The sequence below is a fragment of the Hemitrygon akajei genome, chromosome 24 (genome assembly GCF_048418815.1).
Source record: "Hemitrygon akajei chromosome 24, sHemAka1.3, whole genome shotgun sequence".
Lineage (NCBI taxonomy): Eukaryota > Metazoa > Chordata > Chondrichthyes > Myliobatiformes > Dasyatidae > Hemitrygon > Hemitrygon akajei.
Window position 1 is genome coordinate 25,282,205 of NC_133147.1, and position 26,837 is coordinate 25,309,041.

General features: G+C 38.1%; 2 protein-coding genes across 2 annotated transcripts; both read left to right on the forward strand.

Annotated features, from left to right (window-relative positions):
• The first annotated feature begins 834 nt into the window (after positions 1–834).
• On the forward strand, positions 835–3,326 carry LOC140715657 (probable G-protein coupled receptor 139). Its single transcript, XM_073028021.1, has 2 exons — positions 835–904; positions 2,416–3,326. Exons 1-2 carry the CDS (start codon positions 835–837, stop codon positions 3,324–3,326), a joined length of 981 nt encoding a protein of 326 aa, XP_072884122.1.
• A 19,886-nt stretch (positions 3,327–23,212) lies between these two features.
• Positions 23,213–25,869, forward strand: LOC140715658 (probable G-protein coupled receptor 139). Its single transcript, XM_073028022.1, has 2 exons — positions 23,213–23,282; positions 24,959–25,869. Exons 1-2 carry the CDS (start codon positions 23,213–23,215, stop codon positions 25,867–25,869), a joined length of 981 nt encoding a protein of 326 aa, XP_072884123.1.
• Positions 25,870–26,837: the final 968 nt, after the last annotated feature.

Here is a 26,837-nt window from a genome sequence, read left to right on the forward strand (position 1 = left end):
TCATGTCACCGCGTTAACTTCAGAGTATCAAAACCTCCATTGAAACATTGCCATTCCTGTACCTGCGCAATTTCAAGTTAACGTTGCAATTCACTTGTTGTGCACCTCTCCTGCTGTGTATAGGGTCCATGGTACTCTTAGTGATTGCAATAACTGCTTAACCGGCATTAGTAAGCTCCCATTCTGCAGTCCATTAACTCTTATCTATGTGTCTCAGCTTTCCGAAATTCCTATGAATTATTTATTAATTGAATTACGCTCACATGATTGGCTAATCGGATACTTGTATCAACGAGTAGGTATGTAGGTCTACCTAATATAATGACCACAGACTGTATGTAGACATTATATGTCTAAACGTATATTAAATAAACATTATATATAATGTATATATAAGGTATCAATAATTAAGTCATACAACGTCAGATTGATGCGATCGGAAGGCCAAGGTAGGTAAAGAGGATCGCAATTGTGAATACTGAATATGGATATTTAAATGTGTATACAATACGTTCCCCATCGCCACCCCCCCCCCCACCCCACACGGCCAACCTGATCAGAAATGGAGAACAATTGCTGCAATTTTCTAATTTAGGGAGTCACTCTCATGAGAATATTCGTTAGCTGTTAGTAATGCTAATTCAGACGTCAGTCATTATATTTGTTCATCGACTGTATCTTAAATTGATGCCATTCCACATGATTGAATTGTAAACAAAATGAAATTATTTAATTAGCTTTCGCCTTTGAACGTCAAGTATATTAAGGACTACTTCTGAAATCAACAGAAGCACGACTGGTGATCGGAACGGGTCTCGCATACCCTCACGGAAAATGCACGCCCCTCCCAGAGGTTTGGTGTACGCAATTTACTACACGGCTCTTGCAGTGATCGCTGTTCCAGGTAAAGCATTTCTTACTTAGACATCGGTGGTCTTATGCTTGTTGTGGTATTTACAAAGTAAGTTGCTGCCTACAGGCATACCTAATAAAGGAACGAATACTTAAGGCACATTATATATATAGTACTGTGGCGACCCACTTTCTGCGCAGGCGAACCGGCTCACAAATAGCCAGCGCGCGGGGAGAGACTGTGGTAATGCACCTCTGACGTAATTTCCGCCCGGAGAGAGCGGGCGCTAGGGATTAAATACCAGCGTCGCGAAGTTTGAATAAACTAGTCTCGTACCGATTTACCGACTGCGTTTCGTCTCTAGCTCTGTATGTAGTACATCGCTACAGTACCACATATAGTCTAAGATGCCCAAGACTTTTTCAGAGTACCTTATAGAGTGCCTTATCTACTAAATGTTTACCAAAATTAATAAAACCTCACGACTAACAGATATTGCAGTTTCAAGGGCAAATGGAGATTGAGATATCTTTCCATCGCTCTTAGATATCCTGGCCCTAATGATAAGTATAACCTGAGTGCATTAGTTTTAGGCATTTAACTGCACGACGTTCTTGACACACTGAACGTACAGAACATTTCGGACCGCTAACAAATTACTTAAATGACATTTTTCAATCTTGTGAATAAGCCGTAGCATCTGCCGCAAGAGTGAATGGGTTTATTGTTTCACCACCCTGTATTAATCTTTGAACCAATTTTAACTCTTCATGTGCTGATGTCGTCTTAGTTCGAACCATCGCAATATTTTCTGAAGTGGGTTAAATAAGGAACAAAGTAGCCACTGACTTTTATATGTGTGTACAGGTATATTTGTATTATTTGTATTGGTGTCGCCTTCCTGTCAGCTTCAATTATTCTAGTAATTCTCCCTAGTCCTCTTACATTAACAAGGCGTTTCTGTCCTCAGAACTGACGCACATGGGATTTTTTTGTTTGGTTATGTCATTTTCCAAAGACTTTTGTGTGTGAAAATCCCAGAAGATGAGCAGTTTTGAGACATTGAAACCACGCTGTATAGCAGGAAAAATTGTTTCACGGTCAAGGTCACTAAGATCACATTATAACTCAATTCTCACGTTTGGTCAAATCCACTTGACCAGGGAGCCCTTTTTTTATTGTCACTAACCGAGGAGTCCATGGACCACAGGTTAAGAACGCCTCCTCTTGAACATTTATCAATTTTTATGCACTGAGTTGCTGTCACGTGATTATTAATCAGATAATCGCATCTACGAGCCAGTGTACATAATAAAGTGGCTAGAGAGTGTATCTTTGATTATCGTCTGTTAATTAAGCCTTTTTTTCTGTACTTGTTTTATTTACTCGTCATTCTGGTTTCGATGTCAATTAAGAATATCTCAATTCTAGAGCATCCACAGAAATTTGTCATAGTTATTTTGGCGACATGCCTAAGTTATGCTAACGTCTACGTACAAACTACTGAATTACTTCTGCTGTGGGTTTGTTCTGTCACTAATCTCGCATTATTTCTCTCACAGTTAATATAGTGGCTATTGTGATCCTGTCCCGAGGAAAATGTGGCCTGTCCAGATGTATCAGCCGGTACCTCGTATCGATGGCGGCAACGGACCTGCTGGTAATTATCACCGCCGTGATATTAAACAGACTTCCCGCTATTTATTCTCCCGATAGTTTACTCTCCATCACGCCTGTCTGCAGTTTCAGCATTGCGTTAATTTACGCCGCCAGGGACAGTTCGGTTTGGTTAACGGTCGTGTTCACCTTTGATCGATATGTCGCCATCTGCTGGCAAAAGCTCAAGCCAAGGTACTGCACCCACGGAACCGCTGGAATTGTTGTGTCTGTTGTCTGTACTTTGGGCTGCGTAATCAACATCCCGTGGTACTTTTTGTACGAACCAATCTACATAATTGACAACGTCCCCTGGTATTGCAAACCGAAAGGTATCCTTTATTCTTTTCTGCCCTGGACAATATTTGATTGGATCGATCGCCTTCTGACCCCTTGCCTTCCGTTCCTGCTTATTCTCACGCTGAACGCTCTGACTGTCAGGCACATTCTGTCAGCCAGTCGGGCCCGTAGGAGACTCCGCAGTTGCCCCACGGGAGAGAGACAGAGTGACCCGGAGATGGAAAGCCGCAGGAAATCGATCGTCCTGCTCTTTGCAATCTCGGGATGTTTCATCCTGCTGTGGATGCCATATGTTATCTACTTCTTTATCGAGCATTTTCAAGTTGGTTTTACAATTACTGGCTACAGCGACCCCAGATTTATCCTGATGGAAAGTGCCAATGTGTTTCAGATGCTGAGCTGTTGCACAAACACCTTTATTTACTCAGTGACTCAAAACAAATTCCGGGAAGAATTGAAGGTTCTGATGAAATTCCCTCTGAACGTTTTGCATTCCTTAGCTGCGTCATGGAAGTAACAGGTTCCTGCTGCAAAAAAACTGAATTAAGTGAGCGGACTTGTTCCATTTAGTCACAAATAAGTTTTGCTGAAAAGTCTAGACTTACTTTGACTTAATCGCACCGCCCACATTGTGTATCGGAAATCATTATTTATTATAAAGATGAATTTAATAGTCACTTTCTCGGCTGTAGGAGATTTATGATTTTTCACTACCCCATTCTCAGCTTTCGCAGTAATCACACTGTCCTTGATGTTCTTGTCCAATCAGCCCAACCCACTTGTTTTTCTCCTGGCACCTATCCTTGCGAGCGCAAGAAGCGTTATACCTGCCCATTCAATCCTCGTACAGCATCATTCAGGAATGAAAACAGTCCTTCAGAATGTGGCGACAGTTCCCCTGTGTGTCTGTTGCTACCGTCTACTTCATTCGGTTCTCCTGCTGCGGCTTCCTCTAAATCCGTGAGAACTGACGTAGACTGGGTAACTCTCGGTCCGGTTGCAATGAAAGGATTTCCATCTGGCCAACTATTTTACTTCCATTCTCCATTCCCATTCCAACATATCGAGCTATGTATGGCCTATTGCTGTTACGCTGAGGTCATTCTCAGGTTATATGAGCCTATGCCTTTGCATGTATCATGCACCACCTTGTTCTTTCAAAAAAAAAACCCACCGCCTCCCCACCGCTCCGCTGCCTCCTTACCTGTGTTCACTATTAACTTCCACCTTTTACTCCTTTCTATGCCTGACTTTTTATTCTGGCTTCTCCTCCCTTTTTTGCATATCTAATTAAGGACCTCGACTGTAACGTCAAATATTTATTCCCTTCTATAATATTACCTGAGTTGCTGAATTTCTACAGCATTTTGTGTTTGTTGCTCAAAGGTTTCTAGCATGGTGCGCTTTTGAACTGCCTATTGTTGTTTAAACCCAATAAAGTGTCTCACACAAGTGTTTTCAGTAACAGGAAGAGGAAAAAAACCATCGAGCTCACGGTTTCCGTACACAAAAAAAAATTGGATAATTATCACGTGATGTTCTGTATGATTACATTTTCGGCATGCGCATTGAGGAGCTTTCGAGATATCAACATCTTTACCAGAAAGACGTGTAGTGTTTTTATAGAACCTCATGTGACATTCTCATATATCTTTTAAAACAACGCCTCTAATCTATGGTACTCGGCAGTTGGGTTCTGGGAATTATTAAGGCTCTTACAATTCACACTATCTATGCCTCTCTTCATTTTTTTCATTTTAGAATCTTTTTATGGATACATAATCTATAGCTATAAAACGATACAAAACTTCAACAAATTAATATACATACAATTAATAAAGCTGAAGTGAAAAAAACTGATCGTAATATATCAAAATGAAATACACACACAGACACACACACACACACACACACACACACACACACACACACACACACACACACACACACACACACACACACATATATATATATAAAGAAGGAAAAAAAGAGAACCCCAACTAACTAAGAAAAAAACACTGACGACAACAAAAGGGGAAAACCCCATTAGGAATAAATCCCCCGAACAATACGTTTTACCAACATGTATATAAATAAAGAAAAATAATCATCAACTGCCATTTCATGTTTATACAGAATATGATTGGAAGGAAACCATATAAAATAACACAAATAAATGGTAATATTTGGCAGAAGAGCCGCATCTTCTCTCAAAATCGAATTAGGGATCAAAAGTTCTACTTCTAATTTTTTTTTCCTAACTGAGGCATAACATTACTTGGGAAAACCATTCAATTAATGTAGGGACAGAGGTATCTTTCTATTTTAATAAAATAGCCCTTCTTGCCAATAATGTAACGAATGCAATTACATGATGATCTGAAGATGAAATACCCTGAATATGATGCGGAACTATTCCGAATAGAACAGCCAATCTAGGGGGGCGTCACGTGATGACGTAGGGTCGAGACGTTGGGAATCCAGCTCCCTCGTAAAAAGTAATAAAATAGGGTTTAAATGAAGAAGAGTTAATAAATACCTACTAGAAACTGTTTATAAGCAACTCAAGATTATTTTTGCATATGGCTCCTAAACCGAAACAGAAGAAAGTTACTACTTCGAAGACTGCGCAAATCGGCGGGGAAAAAGACCTAACCGTCTCGGACTCACGTTAGATCTCCTCCCGGCGAAGTGCATGGCACTTCTAATGATGCGGGACAGGAAGTTGCAGCAATGTCGGCGGTCTCTGAGAAGAAACGGCGAGAACAACGCATGTGCAAAGAAACAAGTATGCATGAACTGATATTAACAAAACTACAAATCCCAACTACGGCTGGAAGTGAAATTGGAAGTGAATCGGAAGTGGAATCAGACTCTTTGGGAAATACAGAGGATGAAGAAGAGGAAAAGAATGAGGAGATTAAAGGAAACATAAGAGATATCCTGATATATATGATGAATGAATTAAAAGCTATAAGAACAGATATAAGAAGGATGCAGAATACACTCGATAATGTGGTGGAAAAACAAAAGAAGATGGATAATAAAGTTAAAGAGATGGAAGTAAAAATGGAAGAAAACACTGAAAGAATAGATAAGATAGAAGACAATAATCTTGCCTGGACAATAGAAAGAAAATGGATGTTGGAAAAAAATAGATGCGCTTGAAAACTCTAGTAGACGAAATAATATTAAAATTGTTGGTCTTATGGAAGGTACAGAGGGGGAAAATCCAATAAAATTCTTTCAAGAATGGATTCCGAAAATTTTGGAAATGAAAGAAGGAAGCCAAGTAAATGAAATTGAAAGAGCACACAGAGCTTTAAGACCAAGACCTCAACAAGATCAAACTCCAAGATCAATTTTGATAAAATGCTTAAGGTACCAAGATAAAGAAATGATCTTGAAGGCAGCTACTCAAGGTGCTAAAAAGAGAAATGGGCCATTGATAATAGAAGGGAAAAGAGTTTTTTTTTAATCCAGACGTAAGTTACGATCTTCTGAAAAGGCGGAAGGAATTTAATCCAGTGAAACAATCTTTATGGGAAAAGGGCTATAAATTTTTATTGAAAATTAATAATTTTCCTGGATAACGAAGAAAGAAGATTTTTCGTTGACTACCGGAAAGTGGAGAAATTTGTACAAGAATTACCTGATGTCCACGAAGAGGACTAAAGAATTATAGAAATGAAGTGGACTAATGATGAAGACTGGAATAAGGTTGGACTTGACGGACATTTATAAGGAAAACAAAAATAGTTGAGGAGTATTAATTGGGAGTAGAGACATTAATTATTTTCTTTTTTTTCTTCACTAATATATTTTCTTTTTTTTTTGCAGGGGAGCTGGAGGAACTCCTGATCGATGGCTACGAGTTTCACGTGTACAATCATGGCGATTGCCATGACCCGTAAAATGGGGTGGGGGTAATGTTGTGTTCTTTTTATTCGCAACATTAGTGGGGGGTATTTTGTTTTTTTATCTTATATAATAGTTACCTTTTTTCCATTTTTCTTCTTTTTTGCCTGGATGGTTGGGGAGAGACTCATAGCAACATGGGGAATTTCAAAGAATTCCCAAGGTATTAGGAATGATTAATTTACTTAATTTTTTAAGTTTTAGTGTTAATGGACTTAATGGATCTGTGAAAAGAAAAAGAGTTTTAACATATATTAAGAAAATGAAAGGAGATATAGCTTTTTTACAGGAAACAGATTTAACAGAAACAGAACATAAGAAATTAAAGAGAGATTGGGTTGGAAATGTCATTGCAGCTTCATTTAATTCAAAATCGAGAGGAGTTGCAATTTTGGTTAATAAAACTTTACCAATTAAAATACAAAATGTAGTAATTGATTATGTGGGGAGATATGTGACTATACATTGTCAACTTTTTTCAGAATTACGGACCTTTATGAAAATTTATGCACCAAATGAAAATGATGCAAAATTCATACAAGAAGTTTTTTGAACTTGGCTGATGCACATGATAAAATATTAATAGGTGGAGACTTTAATTTTTGTTTAGATCCAGTTTTGGATAGGTCAACTAAAATTGCTATAAAATCAAAAGTAATAAAACTAACTTTATCATTAATGAAATATTTAAACCTGATTGATATATGGAGAATTGATCCAAGAGAAAGAGATTATTCATTTTATTCAAATAGACATAAAACTTACTCAAGGATTGATTTTTTTTATTATCAAAAAATATTCAGGATAGAGTGAAAAGTGTGGAATATAAAGCAATAATACTGTCAGATCATTCCCCCTTGATAATGACAATGATAATGATGGATAAGAAGGAATCGATCTATAGATGGAGATTTAATTCAATTTTATTAAAACGTCAAGATTTTTGTGATTTTATGAAAAACAGATTCAATTTTTTTTGGATACAAATTTACATTCAGTTGAGGATAAAATTGTATTATGGGAAGCGATGAAAGCATATTTAAGGGGTCAGATTATGTTATACATCTAAACTTAAGAAGGAATACATGGCAGAAATAGATCAATTGGAAAAAGATATCATAAAGTTAGAAAAAGAATCTCAAAGATATATGACAGAAGAAAAACGAAGACAACCTGTTTATAAAAAACTACAATATAATACACTCCAGACATATCGTACAGAAAAAGTAATTATGAGAACTAAACAGAAATATTAGGTGAAAGATCACATAAGATTCTTGCTTGGCAGTTGAAAACAGAACAGGCTTCTAAAACAATAAATGCAATTAGAACAAGTGTAAATAAGGTTACTTATAAACCTTTAGAAATTAATGAAACTTTAAAAATTTTTATACTGAACTATATCAATCAGAATCACAAAATAAGATTGCTGAGATAGATAAATTTTTATCACAAATAACTCTTCCAAAATTAAATTTGAAAGAACAGAAAGGATTAGATATGCCCTTTACATTAAAAGAGGTTGAAGAAACTTTAGGATCACTTCAGAGTAATAAATCCCCAGGAGAAGATGGTTTTCCTCCTGAATTTTATAAAAAAAATTAAAGATTTATTAATTCCTCCTTTTATGGAATTAATATATCAAGTGGAAAGAATGCATAAACTCCCACAATCTTTTTTAACAGCGATCATAACTGTATTGCCAAAAAAAGATAGAGATCCTTTAAAACCAACATCATATAAGCCTATTTCTTTGTTGAATACAGATTATAAAATAATAGCAAAAAATTTTATCTAATAGAATATTTAAATATTTACCAAAATTAATATATATAGATCAAACAGGTTTTATTAAAAACAGACAATCAATGGATAATATAACCCGGTTACTTAGTATAATTCATTTGGCACAAAAAAAGAGAGGAAATGAGTGTGGCAGTTGCTTTGGATGCAGAAAAAACATTTGATAGATTGGAATGGGATTTTTTATTTAAGGTACTGGAAAAATATGAGTTAGGAAAATCTTTTATACAATGGATCAAAACCTTAAATACTAATCCTCAAGCTGAAGTAGTTACAAATGGTCAGATTTCAACAGAATTTTGATTAACGAGGTCAACTAGACAAGGCTGCCCATTATCACCTGCTTTATTTGTATTGCCAATAGAATCATTAGCTGAATTAATTAGAACAGATCAGACATTGGGGGCTTTAGAGTTATTCAAGAAGAATATAAGATTAATTTATCTGCTGATGATGTTTTGATTTATTTAACAAACCCATTGCAATCTTTGCAAAGATTATCTTTTAGATTGGAAGAATATGGGAAAGTATCAGGGTATAAAGTAAATTGGGATAAAAGTAAAATTTTACCCCTTACCAAAGGAAATTATAATCAATGTCAATTAGTAACTCAATTTCGATGGTCAATAAATGGGATAAAATATTTAGGTATTAGAGTTGATAATGATGTAAAAAAATTATATAAACAAAATTATTTGCCATTATTCAAAAAAAGAGGATTTTCATAAATGGATGATGTTACCAATAACATTAATAGGTAGAGTTAATGCTGTAAAAATGAATATATTTCCTAGATTGCAATATTTATTCCAAACTTTACCAATACAATTACCTCAGAAGTTTTTTCAAGAACTGAATAAATATGTAAGGAAATTTCTTTGGAAAGGAAAGATGTCAAGAATATCACTGGAAAAATTGACATGTAGATTTGATTTAGGAGGGTTACAACTTCCAAATTTTAAGAATTATTATAAAGCAAATCAACTTAGATTTATTGCGTCTTTTTTTGATGAAAAAAAAACCAGCATGGATTAGAATAGAATTAGATAAGATAGGAGAAAACATACCAGAAGATTTTATATATCAATGGGACTCCAAATGGATACGGGAAAAAGACACTATATTAAGACACTTGATTGATTTATGGAATAAGGTAAATATGGACGATGAGATAAAGAAATCTTTATTAGCAAAAAGAACTTTAATTCAAAATAGGCTTATTCCTTTTACAATGGATAATAAACTTTTACATAATTGGTTCCAAAAGGGGATTAAATATATAGGTGATTGTTTTGAAGGAGGTATATTGATGTCGTTGGATCAATTAAAAAATAAATATAAAATATCAAACAGCACTCTTTTCTGTTATTTTCAATTAAAGGCTTATTTACGAGAAAGGCTGGGTCAAACAATGTTGATGCCAAAACCTAGTGAAATGGAAGTATTAATTCAAAAAGGAAAAATTAAAAAAATCACATCTTGTATGTACAATTTGATTCAAAAACAGACAATTAAATCAGGAATTCATAAATCAAGACAAAATGGGTATCTGATTTGAATGTTAAAATTGATGGAAAAAGTTGGTCAAGATTATGTTCTGATAGTATGATAAATACAATAAATGTTCGACTTCGATTAATACAATATAGTTTTTTTACATCAATTATATATAACACCACAGAAAATAAATAGATTAAATTCAAATATGTCTGACCAATGTTTCCGATGTAATCAAGAAATTGGTACTTTTTTACATTCTACTTGGTCTTGTTTTAAAATTCAACCATTTTGGATAAATCTAAGACTTTTATTGGAACAAATTACTGGAGTACAACTCCCACATAGTCCAATATTATTTTTATTAGGAGATATTGAAGGGACAATACCGAAACTTAAATTGAATAAGTATCAGAATTTTTTTTTAAAAATTGCATTGGCAGTAACCAAAAAAGTTATCGCAGTTACTTGGAAATCTGATTTATATTTAACTATGGATCGTTGGAATAATGAAATATATAGTTGTATTCCACTTGAAAAAATTACATATAATCTAAGAAATGAATATGATATATTTTTGAAAATTTGGCTCCCATACCTACAAAAGGTAGGATTAAATACATAGGTCCTTTGAAGATAAAATTATAAAGTAATTGGGGAAAGTAAAAATAAATATTAAAATTATTTTGAACTCCATAGAGCATGTGGGGATCCTCCAATATCCAGGCAATCTTTCTCTTCTTTCTTTCTTTTTCTTTCTTTAGATAAGGGTTAAGGGGGGGGCGTTAAGGGGAGAAGGGAGGATTAATATTATTTTTCTTTTTCTTACTATTTTATCATTACATTTATTCTTTGTAATTTTCTAAAAATGTAATAAATAAATAAATAAATGGAAACAGCCAATCTATTGGGTTGTAAATTAATATTCAGAGCTTTAGAAATTGTGGAAAATAAAGATTTCCAAAACGGTTATAATGAAGAACATGACCAGAACATATGTGACAAAGTAGCTACTTCAGTTTTACACCTATCACAGTAGTTGTCTATACTAGGAAATATTTTAAATAGTCTATCCTGTGTTATACAATAACGTTGAACAATTTTAAACTGAATTAAACAGTGATTGGCACATATAGAAGAAGAATTTACCTTTTTCAAAACTCGCAACCAATCTTCATTAACAAAGGTCAAATTAAGTTCTCTCTCCCAATCTTGTTTTATCTTTAGTGAGAGGTTCTCTTTTTGTAATAAAAGTAAATAATAATTTCTACCAATGGAACCTCTCACTAAAGGATTCAATTTCAAAATGGTATCCAACAAATCAGATTCTTGCGAATATGGAAACTTAGATAAATATTGTTGTAAAAATTGTCTAACCTGAAAATATTGTATGAGCCAGAGAATATTTGTTAATTAACTATTCAAAAGTCATCAATCGACCATCACAAAATAAATCTGTAAAAGAACGGATCCCTTTATTTCTCCATAGGAGAACAATTGGATCGATTTTTGAAGGTTTAAATAAAGAAGTTTCGATATAAAGAACTAGACAGTTTAAATTGTTTAACATTTTTTAAAAATTGCGAAACTGAAACCAAATCCGTAAGGGCTGTTTAATAACCGGGTAAAGATTAAAATTTGGAATTTTAGAGAGCTGTAAAGGTAATTCAGCTTCTAATATTGAGGTTAAATGAAATTGTTTAACAGCTTTTAATTCCAAATCAACCCAAACTGGTTTTTGGCTCTTGTCGAGCCAATATATCCAAAAACATAATTGTCTGATATTAACAGCCCAATAATTGTCTTAAATTAGGAAGTACAAGTCCACCATCTTCTTTTAGATTTTTGTAAATGATACTTATTAATTCTTGGTTTCTTATTGTTCCAAATAAAAGTCGAAATAAGAGAGTCAATTAGATGACTTTTTTTAGTTAAAAAGATAAGTATATTTTGAAAAATATATAAAAATATAGGTAAAATCATCATTTTCACAGCATGGATGCTACCTATTACAGAGAGAGTAAGTGGATTCCATCCAGAAAATAGTTGTTTCATGGAGTCCACTAAAGGAACTATATTAGCTTTATAAAGATCTTTATCTTTTTTAGTAATTAAAATTACTAAATATTTAAAAGTAACAATTTTAAATGGAATATCATTATATATAAAAACAGGAGCATTCAATGGAAACAATTCGCTTTTATTCAAGTTAAGTTTATATCCTGAAAATTTACAAAAAAACTTTTACTGTTTCCAAAAGATTAGGAATTGACTCCTCAGGATTCGAAATAAAAACCAAAAGATCATCAGCATAAAGAGAAATCTTATGTATGGCTCCATTCATAGAAATACCGTGAATATTTTTAGCTTCACGCAGTCTTATGGCCAAAGGCTCCAATTCAAGATTAATTAATAAAGGGCTTAATGGACATCCCTGTCTAGTACCACGTGAAGGTGAAAAAAAGAGGAATTATTAGTAATAACCGTGGCAATAGGATTCTTATAAATCGTTTGAATCCACCTATTGAAATTATTACTAAAACCAAATTTTTCTAATACTGTAAACAAATATGGCCACTCAACTCTGTCAAATGCCTTTTCAGCATAGAGAGAGATAACACATTGGGGTTGCTTAGATAATGATGAATATGTAATGTTCGTAAATCTCCGAACATTGGAAAAAGAGATTTTTAATAAAGTCCGTTTGATCCTAGGGATGATTTTAATTAAACAATTTTGAGGCGGTTAGCCATTATCATAGAGAGAATTTTTGCATCCTCATTTAATAGTGAAATAGGTCTACATGATGAATATTCAGTAGGATCTTTATTTTTCATTAGGATTAAGGAAATAGATGCTTCATAAAAAGAAGAAGGTAAACTACTCTTCTTAAAGGATTCATGAAATATTTCCAAAAGATACGGAGAAAGTAACCTTTCATTTTTTAAAAATCCTGCCAAATAACAATCCAGTCCAGGAACTTCACCTGACTGCATTAATAGAATAACTTCCTGAATTTCATGCTCAGTAATTGGAGCATCAAGCATCTGTTGATCTTCAACAGAAATATGAGGAAATTTAATCTTATGTAAAAAAGCCTTCATTTTGTAGTAATCTGCAGGAAATTACGATCTATAAAGATCAGAATAAAAATCTTGTGAAGTATTATTGATTTCTTCTTGGTTACTCGCTAGCTCTCCATTATTTTTTCAAATCTTTGAAATTTGTCTTTTAGCACTAGCTGCTTTTAATTCAGAAGCCAAGAGCTTATTATTTTGATCCCTAAAAATATAAAACTGACTTTTCAATTTAGGCAAATATCCTTCAATATGGTATGTTAATAATAAATTATATTGTGATTGTAATTCTACTCTTCATTTAAATGAAGCAACATTTGGAGAGGTTTCATTGATGTTATCTACTTCTTTAACCATTACCCTGGTTCCCAACAGAAAGAAATATAACACACTATTATCCAAGCGTTACATGTTAGACTCTTGGGGGTCGAATGAAAGGAGAATGTGAAGAGGATTAGTGCAGAGAGGGAGTCCATCGTTCTCCGGAAAGTAATGAATCATGCTGATAATGAGCGAGCTTCCTTTCATTTGATGTAGCACTGAGTACAAGTATGAGGAAGTAATATTTAGCTGTATGAATCTTAAGTCAGGTAAAATAGATATAACTTCTTGATTGTTTTTTTAGAGATAAGGCAAGGAAGAGACCTTTCCGCTTACAGAGCTTCGCCACCGAGTAATCCCCGACAGCATTAGCCTCAGCACGGGGAAACCTACAATGACCAATTATCAGAGCAACTGGTACGTCCTTTGTGAGCTTAAAACTAAACACCCAGGGGAAACCTATGCATACAGTTACTCCTTAAAGAGGATGGCAAAACCGAACCCCGAACATCAACGCCCGTGCTATAGGAGCACAACAACATATATGTAGTGTCAAATTAAATATTGTGCGGTAGTGTCGATTGGTTGGATCATTCACCGTTTATAATAGTAAGAATCATAAATACTTTATTGATCCCGAGAGGGAAATTCCTTTGTTACCGTAGCGATATTAAAGACACACCTAGCCGTGTACAAACCTAAATATAAAAAGTACAGAATAATAATATACGCAATAATAATTTACAATTTGCAATACTCTGAAATAATAATGTAGGAAATAATAAAACAGAGATCATTGTGCTATGATACGTGTTCTCCTGTTACACAGAGAGAGCTGTTGTATCTGCTTCTTGTATTTGGTAGGAAATTTTGTGATAGTGGAGCTGAATGCAACAAATCGAAATAGCGCTCCGCTGCTTATTCAGCAGGTCCTATAGAGGATGTGACATATTGTCCACAATGTATAATAGTTTGTTTCGTGTTCTCCTCCTCACCATTGACTCAGAGGACTCCGGCTTTTAACCAAGGACGGATACAGCTTTTTTTTGATGAGTTTATTTAGTCTTTATGCACCACCAGCAGCGACGCTGCTCCCACAACATAAAGCTGCAAAGAAGATTTCACTCGCTACAGCACGCTGGTAAAAAAGACTTCTAATATTCTGCAGCACATGAACATCCTTTCCTTAAATGTGACTAGGGGTAGGGGCTGTCGTAGGGTTTGGGGAGAAGGGGAGAACGGATTTCTAAAGTGTTGAGTGCATGTTTTGATCGCCCTATTACTGGAAAACTGAAGAAGATGAACGTTGGTTAGTAACTGGTTGCATTACGACCTGGTATGTAAAACACAATGACCAGGAACTAGAATGAATATAGAAAGAAGCCTTCCGATCTTGATTAATTCACTAAAGGTAATCAAATATGCAGCCTGTGGTCTGTTTATTCGGTGCACCTGCAAACCTGCTCGTTAATGCTAATATCCGGTCCGCTAATCCGCTAACTGAATACATTAAAACCTGTAGATGTGTTCAAGAGTAGGAGTTCCCAACCTGGCGTCTACGCACCCCCGATTAGTGGTAGGAGCAATGGTATAAAAAAGGTTGGTCAAAAGGTTCAGTTGTAGTTGATCAACATTTTTTACTTCATTAGTTACACCTGTAGTATTGCTCTTTGATCGAAATATCTCCTCAGCCAATCACGTGGTAGCAATTCGATTCATGAAGACCACAACAGCACAAGACAGAAGACCACAGATGTTAAATGGTAAGAAACGATTTGCCTGGAACCACGATCACTGCAAGAGCGGTGTAGTAAATTATGTACACCAGGCCTCTGACAGGAGTGTGCATTTTCCATGAGGGTCTGCGAGACTGGTCATCACATCAATTGCACTTCCGACGATTTCGAATGGAGTCCTTATATACTTGACGTTAAGCCGTGAAAACCAGTTAAATAAACACATGTTGTTCACAGTTCAATCACAGGGACTGACAGTAATTTAAGATACAGTCAGTCAACAAACATAATGACTGACGTCACAATTAGCATTGAGAGCAGAGAAGGAGCAAACAGATTTGATAGCACCCCAATCAGAGTGCTCTCGTCAGTTAGGAAACTGCTGCAATTCATCTCCCTTTCTAATGATTTTGGTGGGGGCGTGAGTGTGGGGAAATTATTGTATACACATTTAAACGTCAAAATTCAATATTCAACATTTGCTATTCTCTTCACCGAACTTATCATGCCGAACATACCGATCTGAGATTTATGACCTGATTATTTAAATCGTATTTATTCATTCTATGTATAACTTTATATTATGTATACTTTTTTGTTGAGATAATGTATACATGCACACAGTGAACATTTTATTAAGTGCACTACAAACCTGCTCGTTAATACAAATATCCGATCAGCTAACCATGTGACAGAAGCTGAATTCATAAGGACCATATGGCCAGAGTTCAGAGATCCGTCCCAGCCGACTTAGTATCGCTCTCTTGCCCGTTCTCTTGCTTTCTCCCCATAACCATTGACACCCTTAGGAATCAACAACCTATCAGTCTCCGCCTAAAATGCACCGCGTGACTTTTTTCCCACAGCCCTCTGAGAAAATTAATTACACAGATTCACCACGTTCTACCTATTCCTCTCAACTCTTCTCTAAATGGTCGTCTTACAAATTTGATGCTGTGCCCTCTATTCCTGGTCTACACCACGATACGAATCAGCCTCTCAATTTCCACTCTATGTAAGCCTTTCTATATTCTGTTGGCTTCCAAGAGATTACACCCAACCTGCCCCATTGCTGAACGTAAAGAGAGTACAGGGCCAAAGCCATCAAACGCTGTTCAAACCTTAAGACCTTATTGTTATGAGTGGTGGACAGACCTGATGGACAATGGGGTGCAAAGTTAACCATTCCCAACCCCCTCCTGAGAACTATGAACTACTGCTGTTGTTATGCTGCTATTGAGAGAGAGAGAGAGAAAGCCCAGGCAAGAACATTTGCTACAAATAAGAGGGGGGAGAGAGACTGTTGATGTACTGTATTATGACTTCTACAAGGGTTATTTACTTTCCACTACAGGGACTTTGCTTTGCTCGTTAACATTCCTCAGGAGATAGCAGGAGTGGCCTGATTTGATGGACACAGTCATTCAGAGTTGATGGATAGCTGAGACCCCGTGAGTGGGGATGAAAAGACAGGTCTGGAGAGACACCCTTCAGACAAACCAGTGGACACTGATTGAGTGTTGGGAACTCACAGAAAGGTGGGGGCTTCGAAGACCGAACCAGGAGATCAGTCAGTAAAGCTCACAGTGTTGCAGCAGGGTCGGTGGGGACTTGTGTGTGTGTCCACTCATGCCAGAGTGACGAGTCCACCACAGAAGAACGGTCTAGCTGAAGACCAGAGGGGTCATAACTGAATGACCACAATGATACGACGGATTAAGAAAGCAAAGGAAGGTTTGGCTGCTGTAGCTGTTACCTCTCGCTCGCTCTCTCTGTCTCTCTCTCTCCCCAACGATTTCAATGCAACAACCATAACTATTTCAGCATTTCTGAACTGAACTCTATACTTTCCTATGACAATTCATTTACCGCTAGACATCGATAGAGCCTGTTTATTATTGATTATTATTATTCCTACACTTTTAGGTTTATTACTGCTAACTTGTTTTATATATATATTTGCATTTTTGATATCGTATTGTGTAGTTTACTAATAAACACCTTTAGTTTGGTACCACCAGAATCCAACGGATTCTTCTTTCTCTGCTGGTCAGACACCCAGTTACGGGGCACATAACGGCGGAGTCGGCAGTGGAGCCAAGTATTTGGGTATATTTAAGGCAGAGGTGATCGATTCTCCAATCATTCAGTGGGGTTGGGATAACAGCTCAGTCATGATGAAATGGCGAAGCAGACGGTGTGCCGAATGGCCTAATACTGCGCCGCAGCCATATGTTTTATGACGTTCATACATTTGGCTGAAACGGGAAAGCAAAATCTCTCTGCACAGATCCTTGGCTGATTTCTGAAAGCTGAGACACAGAGGGAAGAATACAGTCCGTCCTCAATGGCACGTTAATAATGCCGCGTCAGCAGTTTTTGCAGTCAATAAGAGCATCAGGAACTTTAGACACAGCAGGAGAGGCACACTACAAATCAATTGCAATGCTAACTTGAATTCTGGCGGGTACTGGGGAAGAAAAGTTTCAGAGAGATAATTGGGGCACTCTGGAGTAAATGGGGCATCGTGTGCTAAGCTACCCAGTGAAATTTCAAAGTTCAAAGTATATTAGCGGAAGTATGAGATATCAATATACATCAATGATGGTGTGTGTGTGTGTGTGTGTGTGTGTGTGTGTGTGTGTGTGTGTGTGTGTGTGTGTGTGTGTGTGTGTGTGTGTGTGTGTGTGTGTGTCTGTGTGTGTGTGAGAGAGAGAGAGAGTGAAGTATGGCAGGATTTTAGGTATATCAATGGCTTGGGATAATGTTGCGAGTGCACGAGGATACTCGTATGTGCGAGGGGTTTGCACCATATGTCAACTCAACCTGTTGTCCTTTGATCCACATAGCTGTGGTGTTGCGAGGGCTTGTTGTGCCTGTACCCACGCCAATCCCCGCCCCTGGCACTCATCTGCTGCCTGCCCCATACCCCTCACGCGACGCTCCATTACTCCCAACTTCCTTTGCTCTCGCCAGATTAACAAACTCGCCCTCTGTTTCAGATTGACAAATACAGTATGTTCCAAAGTCTTAAGCACCCTATATGCGTATATGTGCCAAAGACTCTTGCAGAGTATTGCACTCAAAAGTATTACAAGCAAAAGTGTCCTGTTTCTGTGTTCTTTATATCAACCACTCCACGAATCTATGGTTAGCTTCGATAAAAGCTCGGGATCTTTTCCCCAGGCTGGCAACATTAAGCTGAAGCATGAAATCTGAGAGGACGACAGGTTTAAAGGAAGTTTGTTGTTTCAAGAGATGGTCACCAGGGTGCCTTGTGGATTCGAGGGATTGAGTTACAAGGATCAGCCTTCTTCCTGCCCGTTACGCCGCTGCCGTTTCCAGCAGCAATAAAGGTACTCTGTCTCTGCCGGTGTTCAGGGCTCTCTTCATAATGTCACTAGATCGTTTTAACTACTGTCAGAGCTATAAGGAGAGTAGCGAAATTTGTGTTGTTTACTCCGAACGTTCGGGGGCTGAGGGGTGATCTAGTAGAAAGATACAAGAGAAGCAGAAGGTGAATGGTAAGAGACTTTATTATTCCCAGAGTATCATATATTTTAAACGATAGTGCGAATATTCGTCAGATCCTCTGCCAAGGAAACAGCGCAACATCGGGGCTCTGTACAGACACGCACGGGCTTAATGGGTAAAGGTGGAAGACATCCTAGCTAAACAGGCTCACAATTCTCCGTAGTGCCAGGGATTACGCAGAGAAATAGGTAATTACAGTCTCAACCCTTATATACGGTACTGTCTTGTCAACATGAGCGGAAAGCGTACAATCTACTTACGCTGGAATCAAAAGGTGCTGGGAATGGCGAAGGTGGAGCGTAACGCAAGGAGTGTGCGACAGAGCTCGAGTTCCTGGGGCGGAGAGGCAACACGGGTGCAGACGCACCCATACTTGAGACACTGGGCAAAATCATTTAATTCCAAACATACGGCTTATTGATCATTCCAGAGAGTCTGCCCTGTTTCCCATTCCCACCTATTCCACATTCCTCAGCCACGATCCCCATCTCCCTGCCATCTTTCCCCGCTCAGTCCTCAATAGGCACACATGTCAGAATCAGGGTTAGTGTTCTGCGTCACTTGACAAAAGCACTGCCTCATCCAGAATTCGTTGATGAACGCCAGAGCTGGAGCCGAATGAGTCAAACGAGGCTAAAGCAGAGAACAAGATTAAGACACGCTCTGCAGCGGAGGAAATAAAAACAGGGGGAAGAAGAGAAGGCATGCAACTGAGAAATAATACAGAGGGATACAGGGTCTGAAGTATCTGCCTGAGAGGGCAGAATGTTGCAAACTCACAGCTGCTCCAACACGGGCAATAGCGACCCTAGCATCGTGGACAGCTTCAAACAGCGATGCTTAAGGTATCATTGGTCATTAAGGATCCCCATCGCCCAACACATGCTGTTATTGCTATCATCGGGCAGGGGTTTACCGGGCGTACAGACACTTAAAGGTTGAGGACGCGTTTCTTCATCTCGCCATCATATTTGTCAATGGACGATTAGGTCATGGACACTACCTCGACATCTTTGTTCCTTTTTATTTTAAATATGCATTTCTTATAGTAATTTTTACTTTAATGTTATTATGCGCTGCAATCCACTGCTGCCGCAAAGCAACAAATTTCACAAAATATGCCAGTTATATTATGCAATTCTAAAACTGATATTCACTACACCGAAAACATTCTAGCTGTGTCTTTGTAGCACCAGCAGAAACTTATAGAGACAAGAAGTAATTGCTATAATTATCTTAGAATAGTAAGGATCCAATTGGTCGGGTGCTTTTCTGCAGGCAGCTACAATTCCATGTATGCTGACTGGCTGCGCACAGCATGGTATGGAAACAGCAACGCTTTTGACGGAAAATCCTACAAAAGGCAATGGATTAGGTCCGTTCCAACCATTGCGCCCAACTGCATGACACATTGCTGTATGAAAGCAGCATCCAACATCATTGATCCCCACCTCCTAGATCATGCTGTTTTCTCTGCTGCTGCTACCAGGTATAAGCTAAGAGAGCCTAAGGACTCGCACCAGCAGATCCAAGAACAGTTAGTACCCGTTAACCATTAGGCTCTTGAACAAAAGAGGCTAATTACACTTACCTGCTCCATCATTGTGATGTTCCCACAGCCGATTAACTCAACTTAAGGAAGTTTTATCCTTTTATATCATGTTCTCGTTATTTATTGATAATAATCTGTATTTGTATGTGCATAATCTGTTGTCATCTGCACTCCGGTTGATCGTCCATTAATCTTGTTATGTTTACTCTACTATAGATTTGCTGAGTATGCCAGCAGGAAAACGAGTATCAGGGCTGTATGTGGTGACTTACAGACAGCCTGACAAAAAAATTCATTTGAACTTTGATATGAATGTTGCAATCCAGTTTAAATGAGTGTCTAGCACTCTGGTCTGGGGCTATTTGGGTTGCATTATAGTCTTTATCCCGGCAACATGCTGAATGCTATCTCTCTATCTATGTATGTATGTATTTATCTATCTCTGTCTGTCAATATGTCTGATTTTCTGTCTGTTTATCTATCTATTTGCCTATCCTTATGGATAGATAAGTAATTTTTCTTTGAACTTTGATAAGAATGTTGCAATCCAGTTTGAATGAATGTGACCACTTTGGTCCAGAGATAAATGATTTGCAATATGGCAATTATCACGGCAACGTGCTGAATTCTATTTATCTATCTATCAATCTATCTATCTATCCATCAATCTATCTGTCTATTATCTACTTATATATCTCTGTTTGTCAATATGTCTGTCGTTCTGTCTGTTTATCTAGCTATCTCTCTATCTATCTGAATAGATAAAAAAACTTTCTTTGAACTTTGATATGACTGCTGCAATCCAGTTTGAATGAATGTAGACACTCTGGTCCAAAGATATGGATTTGCAATATGGCAATTATCCCGGCAACATGCTGACTTCCATCCATCTATCTATTTATCTCTATCTATCTATCTATCTATCTATCCATCTATCCATCTGTCTGTTTATCCATCTTTCTGTCTATTTATCCATTTCTGTCTGTCTGTCTGTCTGTCTGTCTGTCTGTCAGTGTGTCTGTCTTTCTGTCTGTCTATCAATCTATATATCTGACTGTCTGGCTGACTGGCTTTTTGCCTTGTAATGATGGATGGATCTATCAGTCAGTTTGTCTATCTACCTACCTATCTATCTATCTATCTATCTATCTATCTATCTATCTATCTATCTATCTATCTATCTATCTATCTATCTATCTATCTATCTATCTATCTACCTGTCTGTCCTCCTGTGCTCCGTCTGGCTATGGATCAATCAATCTATCTGGTTATTTATGTGTTTGTTTATTTACCTACTTATTGACTTATGAAGTTTGTATTTGCACAACTTAATGCGCTTGTACCTTGTTTGTTTTTCAGTCTTTGTTGATGTGGAGTTTTTCCATAGTTTTTTTTTTGCACTTATTGTGATCGACCGCATGACAATGACTCCCAGTGTTGCATGTGGGTACTTTGAAGATAAATGTCATTTCAACTTTGACTGGGTGGTTTACCTCATGTCAGCGTGTTAACTTCCCAGTGTCAAATCTACCAGTGAAACTTTGCAGTTCCTATACCTGCGTAATTTCAAGTTAACGTTGCAATTCACTTGTTGTGCATCTCTCCTACTGTGTTTGGGGTCCATGGTGCTCTTAGTGACTGCACTAACTGTTTAACCGGCATTATTAAGCTCCCACGCAGCACTCACCTAGCTCTTCTCTATGTGTTTCAGCTTTCAGAAGGCCCTCTGAATATATCAGCTGAGGATGTGACCACAGGGATTTTGAACTCCCCTGCTCCACCGAACTTATGAATGTCATAGCAAAATAAGGCCATTCGGCCAAAAATTTCACCGCCATTACATCATGACAGGTTTGTTATCTTTACTACATTCCCTTGCCTCTTCGGTAACCTTTGCTTTGAAACACTGATTGATCAAGGACCGATCAACCTCTGGGACAACATAAAACACCCAGCGACTTGGTCCCACAGCCATCTGTGTCGATAAAGGCATGGGTAACGTTTGCTGGCTCTGGGTTTGTATTTTCTGGTGGTTTATAGAATGAGTCGGTGGAGTGTGGATCTTATTTAAACCTATCGAATATTGAAAGGCCTACATCGAGTGAACAGCGTATTTCCAATCGTAGTGGACTCTGGGAACACAGTGCACAACATCCGAATTGTAGGGCATTCGTTTCAAGCAGAGATCGTTAGTCAGAATGTGGTGAATCTGTTGAATTCATTGTTGTGGAGGACAGCTCGGGGAGTGATTTTAAGTTGATAGGTTGATAGGTTCTTGATCGGTAAGGGCGTCAATGGTTATGGGGTGAAGGCAGGAGAACAAAAGGAGAGTGATAATATATCAGCCTTGATGGAATTGCCTAATTCTGCTTCGCTGTCCTCTGGTCAGATCGTCCTTATTTATTGAATTACTCTCGCATGATTGTCTAATCGGATATTGGTATCAACGAGCCGGTCTGCAGGTGTACCTAATAAAGTGGCTACAGAGTATATGTATACACTATATGTCCATAAATTATATTTAAAATGCATGATATATAATGTACAAATATGATTTCAATAATTAAGTCATATAAAGTCAGATCGATGCGTTTGGAATCCAAGGTAGGTAAAGAGAATAGCAATTGTGAACACTGAGTACTCAGATTTAAATGTGTTTACAGTACGTTCCCCAACTCCCGACCCCCTCCCACCCCTAACCACACGACCAACCTCATCAGAAATGGAGAAAAATTGCAGCAATGTTCTAATTAACGAAGTTACTCTCATGGGAATGTCCATTAGCTGTTAGCAATGTTAATTGTGAAATCAGTCATTAAATTCATTCCACGTGATTGAATTGTAAACCAGATGAACTTATTTAATTAGCTTTCATGTTTGAACGACAAGTATATTAAGGACTCCTTCTGAAATCAACAAAAGCGCGATTGGTGTCAAGAACAGGTCTCGGTTAATCTCACGGAAAATGCATGCCCCTCCCAGAGGCTTGGTGTACGCAATTTACTACACGGCTCTTGCAATATTCGCGGTTCCAGGTAAAGCATTTCTTACTGATTACACATTGGTGGGCTTATGCTCTTGTGGTATTTATGAATTGAGTTGCTGCCTATAGGTACCTAATAAAGTGAACGAATACAAAAGACATATTGTATATAAAGTACCACATATAGTCTCGGATGCCTAAGACTTTTGCAGAGCACTGTACCTAATAAATGTTTACAATTATTAACAAAACCTTAAGATTGACAGACATTACAGTTTCAAGGGCAAATGCAGATAGAGATATATTTCTACCTGGTGCTTCAATTCAAATTTAACCCAGGAAGCAAATAACATTAAAGAAACAGCTTCCAGTTCTGTGGAAACCTCTCAGACACACTGGCTATGTGTGTGTGTGTGTGTGTGTGTGTGTGTGTGTGTGTGTGTGTGTGTGTGTGTGTGTGTGTGTGTGTGTGTGTGTGTGTGTGTGTGTGTGTGTGTGTGTGTGTGTGTGTGTGTGTGTGTGTGTGTGTGTGTGTGAGCGCGCTCTCGCGCGCGCCTATGACTTTTGCACAGTACTGCTTATAAAGTATTAATATGACTTATACTTTAAGTCATATTGATTCATGACGCTATGTTCAGCATGAAGAGATCGATAAGAACGGCATGGCAATGTGTAAATGGTAGAGGATGATAAATGTAATCTGAGTGCCTTAATTTTGTGCAGTTAACTAGACGACTTTCTTGACACAAAAAACGTGCAGACAATTTCAGAGAGGTAACAAAATACATAAATGAACTTGTTGAATCTTGCGAATAAGCCGTACCATCTGTAGCAAGAGTGAATAGGTTTATTGTTTTACTACCATGTATTAATCTTGGAACCAATTTTAACTCTTCATGTGCCGATGTCGTCTTAGTTAGGACCATCGACGACATTTTCTAATGTGGAATAAATAAGGAGCAAAGTAGGCACAGATTTTTCTGTGTATATAGGGGTATAAGCAATGGTTATTTGTATTTTTCGGCCTTCCTGTCAGCTTGAATAGTTATAGCCATCCTTCGGAGTCCTCTTTCATTAAGCAGGAACTTAATGAAAGAACTTCCACAGACGGTCACTGTATTTTTTTGTTTGTTTGTGTCATTTTCCATAGATTTTTCTGTGTGAAAATCCCAGAACATCAGCAGTTTTGAGACACTGAAACCACGGCGTTTGACAGCAAAAAAATGGGTTCACGGTCAATGTAACAGAGATCACATTGCAACCCAATTCTCATGTATGTTCTAATTCTAACCAACTTGACCAGAGCGCCCAAAATTTCTCTGCCACTGACCGAGGAGTCCGTGGATCCCAAGTTGACAACGTCTCCTCCTGACCATTTCTCATCTTTATTTATGAATTCAGTTGCTGTCACGTAATCAGTTAATCAGACATTCGCATCTACGATCCGGTGTCCAGGTGTACACAATAAGGTGTGACACAGAGTGCATATTTGATTACCCTGTGTTAATTAAGCCTTCTTTCTGTACTCGTTTTAATCATTGGTCATTCCGGTTTCCATACTAGGTTGTGATGTCAGTTAGGAATATCACAATTCGAGAACACCTACAAAAAATTGACATCGTTTTGTTGGCGGCATGCCGAAGTTATGAAAACTTTTACGTTCAAACTACTGAATTAATTTTGCAACGGGTCTGTTCTGTTACTAATCTCCTACTGTTTCTCCCACAGTTAATATAGTGGCCATTGTGATCCTGTCCCGGGGAAAATGTGGACTATCCAGATGTATCAGCCGGTACCTCGTGTCCATGGCGGTGACGGACCTGCTGGTAATTATCACCGCAGTGATATTAAACCGGATTCCCGCTATTTATTCTCCCGGTAGCTTCCTCTCCATCACGCCTGTCTGCAGTTTCAGCGTTGCGTTAATTTGTGCCGCCAGGGTCTGTTCGGTTTGGTTAACGGTCATGTTCACCTTTGACCGATATGTCGCCATCTGCTGTCAGAAGTTCAAAGCAAAGTACTGCACCCACGGAACCGCTGGCATAGTTATCTCTGTCGTCTGTACTTTGGGCTGCCTGATCAACATCCCCTGGTACTTTTTGCACGAACCAGTCTACATCGTTGACAACGTGCCCTGGTATTGCAAACGGAGGGATATCCTTTATTCTTTTCTGCCGTGGACAATATTTGATTGGACGGATCTCCTTCTGACCCCTTGCCTCTCGTTCCTGCTTATTCTCTCTTTCAACACTCTGACTGTCAGGCACATTCTGGCAGCCAGTCGGGCTCGTAGGAGACTCCGCAGCTGCCCCACAGGAGAGAGACAGAACGACCCGGAGATGGAAAGCCGCAGGAAGTCGATCGTCCTGCTCTTTGCAATCTCGGGATGTTTCATCCTTCTGTGGACGCCGTATATTATCTTCTTCTTTATCGAGCGTTTTCAACCTGGTTTTACAATAACAGGCTACAGCGACCCCAGATTTATCCTGAGGGAAAGTACCAATGTGTTTCAGATGTTGAGCTGCTGCACAAACACATTTATCTACGCAGTGACTCAAAACAAATTCCGGGAAGAATTGAAGATTCTGTTGAAATTCCCGCTGAACGCTTCACATTCGTTAGCTCCGTCACGGAAGTAGTAGGTTCCTGCTGAAAAGCAATGCATTAAGTGAGCGAACGTTTTCTCGTTTGGTCACAAATAGAATTTGCTCAAAAGTCTAGACTTAATTTGACTTAATTGCATCCACGTCATTGCGTATTATCGGAAATCAATATTTAATATAGAGATGTAATCAATAGGCTCTTTTCGGTTGTAGAAGTATTAGAAGCCTGTGACTTCCTACTATCCCGTTCTCGGCTTTCGCAGGAATCTCACTGTCCTTCACTTTCTTGTCAATTCGGCCCAAACCTCTTGTCTTCCTCCTGGCACTCATCCTTGCGAGCGGAAGAAGTGCTGTACCTGCCCATTCACTTCCCCTTCAGCATTACTCACGGCCGCAAACAGTCCTTCCGAGTGTGGCGACAGTTCACCGGCGCATCTGCCGATTCCGTCCACTGTACCCGTTTCTCTTGCTGCGGCTTCCTCTTCATCTGTGTGACCCAACGTAGACTGGGTGACTTCCACTCCTTTCACAAAAAAATGATTTCCATCTGGAAAACCATTTTAATTCCATTCTCCATTCCCATTCCGACATACCGACCTATGCATGACCTATTACAGTCCGTTGATGCCATTACCAGGTTGAAGCAACAGCTCAATTTCTGTCTGAATAGTTACCAGCTTGAAGGCGTTAAGATCGATTATTTTAATTTCAGGTAATCTTCCCTCCTTCGATTCTCCTCTATTTCGTACTCTAATTCACTCTTACATCTTCTCTTCTCCGCCCCACCCATCCAGTGGCTTTGTACCTTCCGTTTCTCCATGGTCCACTCTCCATGACTATCAAATTCCGACCTTGTATCTTTGAACACCTGCGCTATCCCTCAGCCGCCCCGTTACCAGTGTTCACTATCAGCTTCTACCTTGTACTCCCCTCCTTGCACTGACTTTTTTATTATGGCTTCTCCTCCCTTCTTTTCAATATCTAATTAAGGACATCGGGCCGTA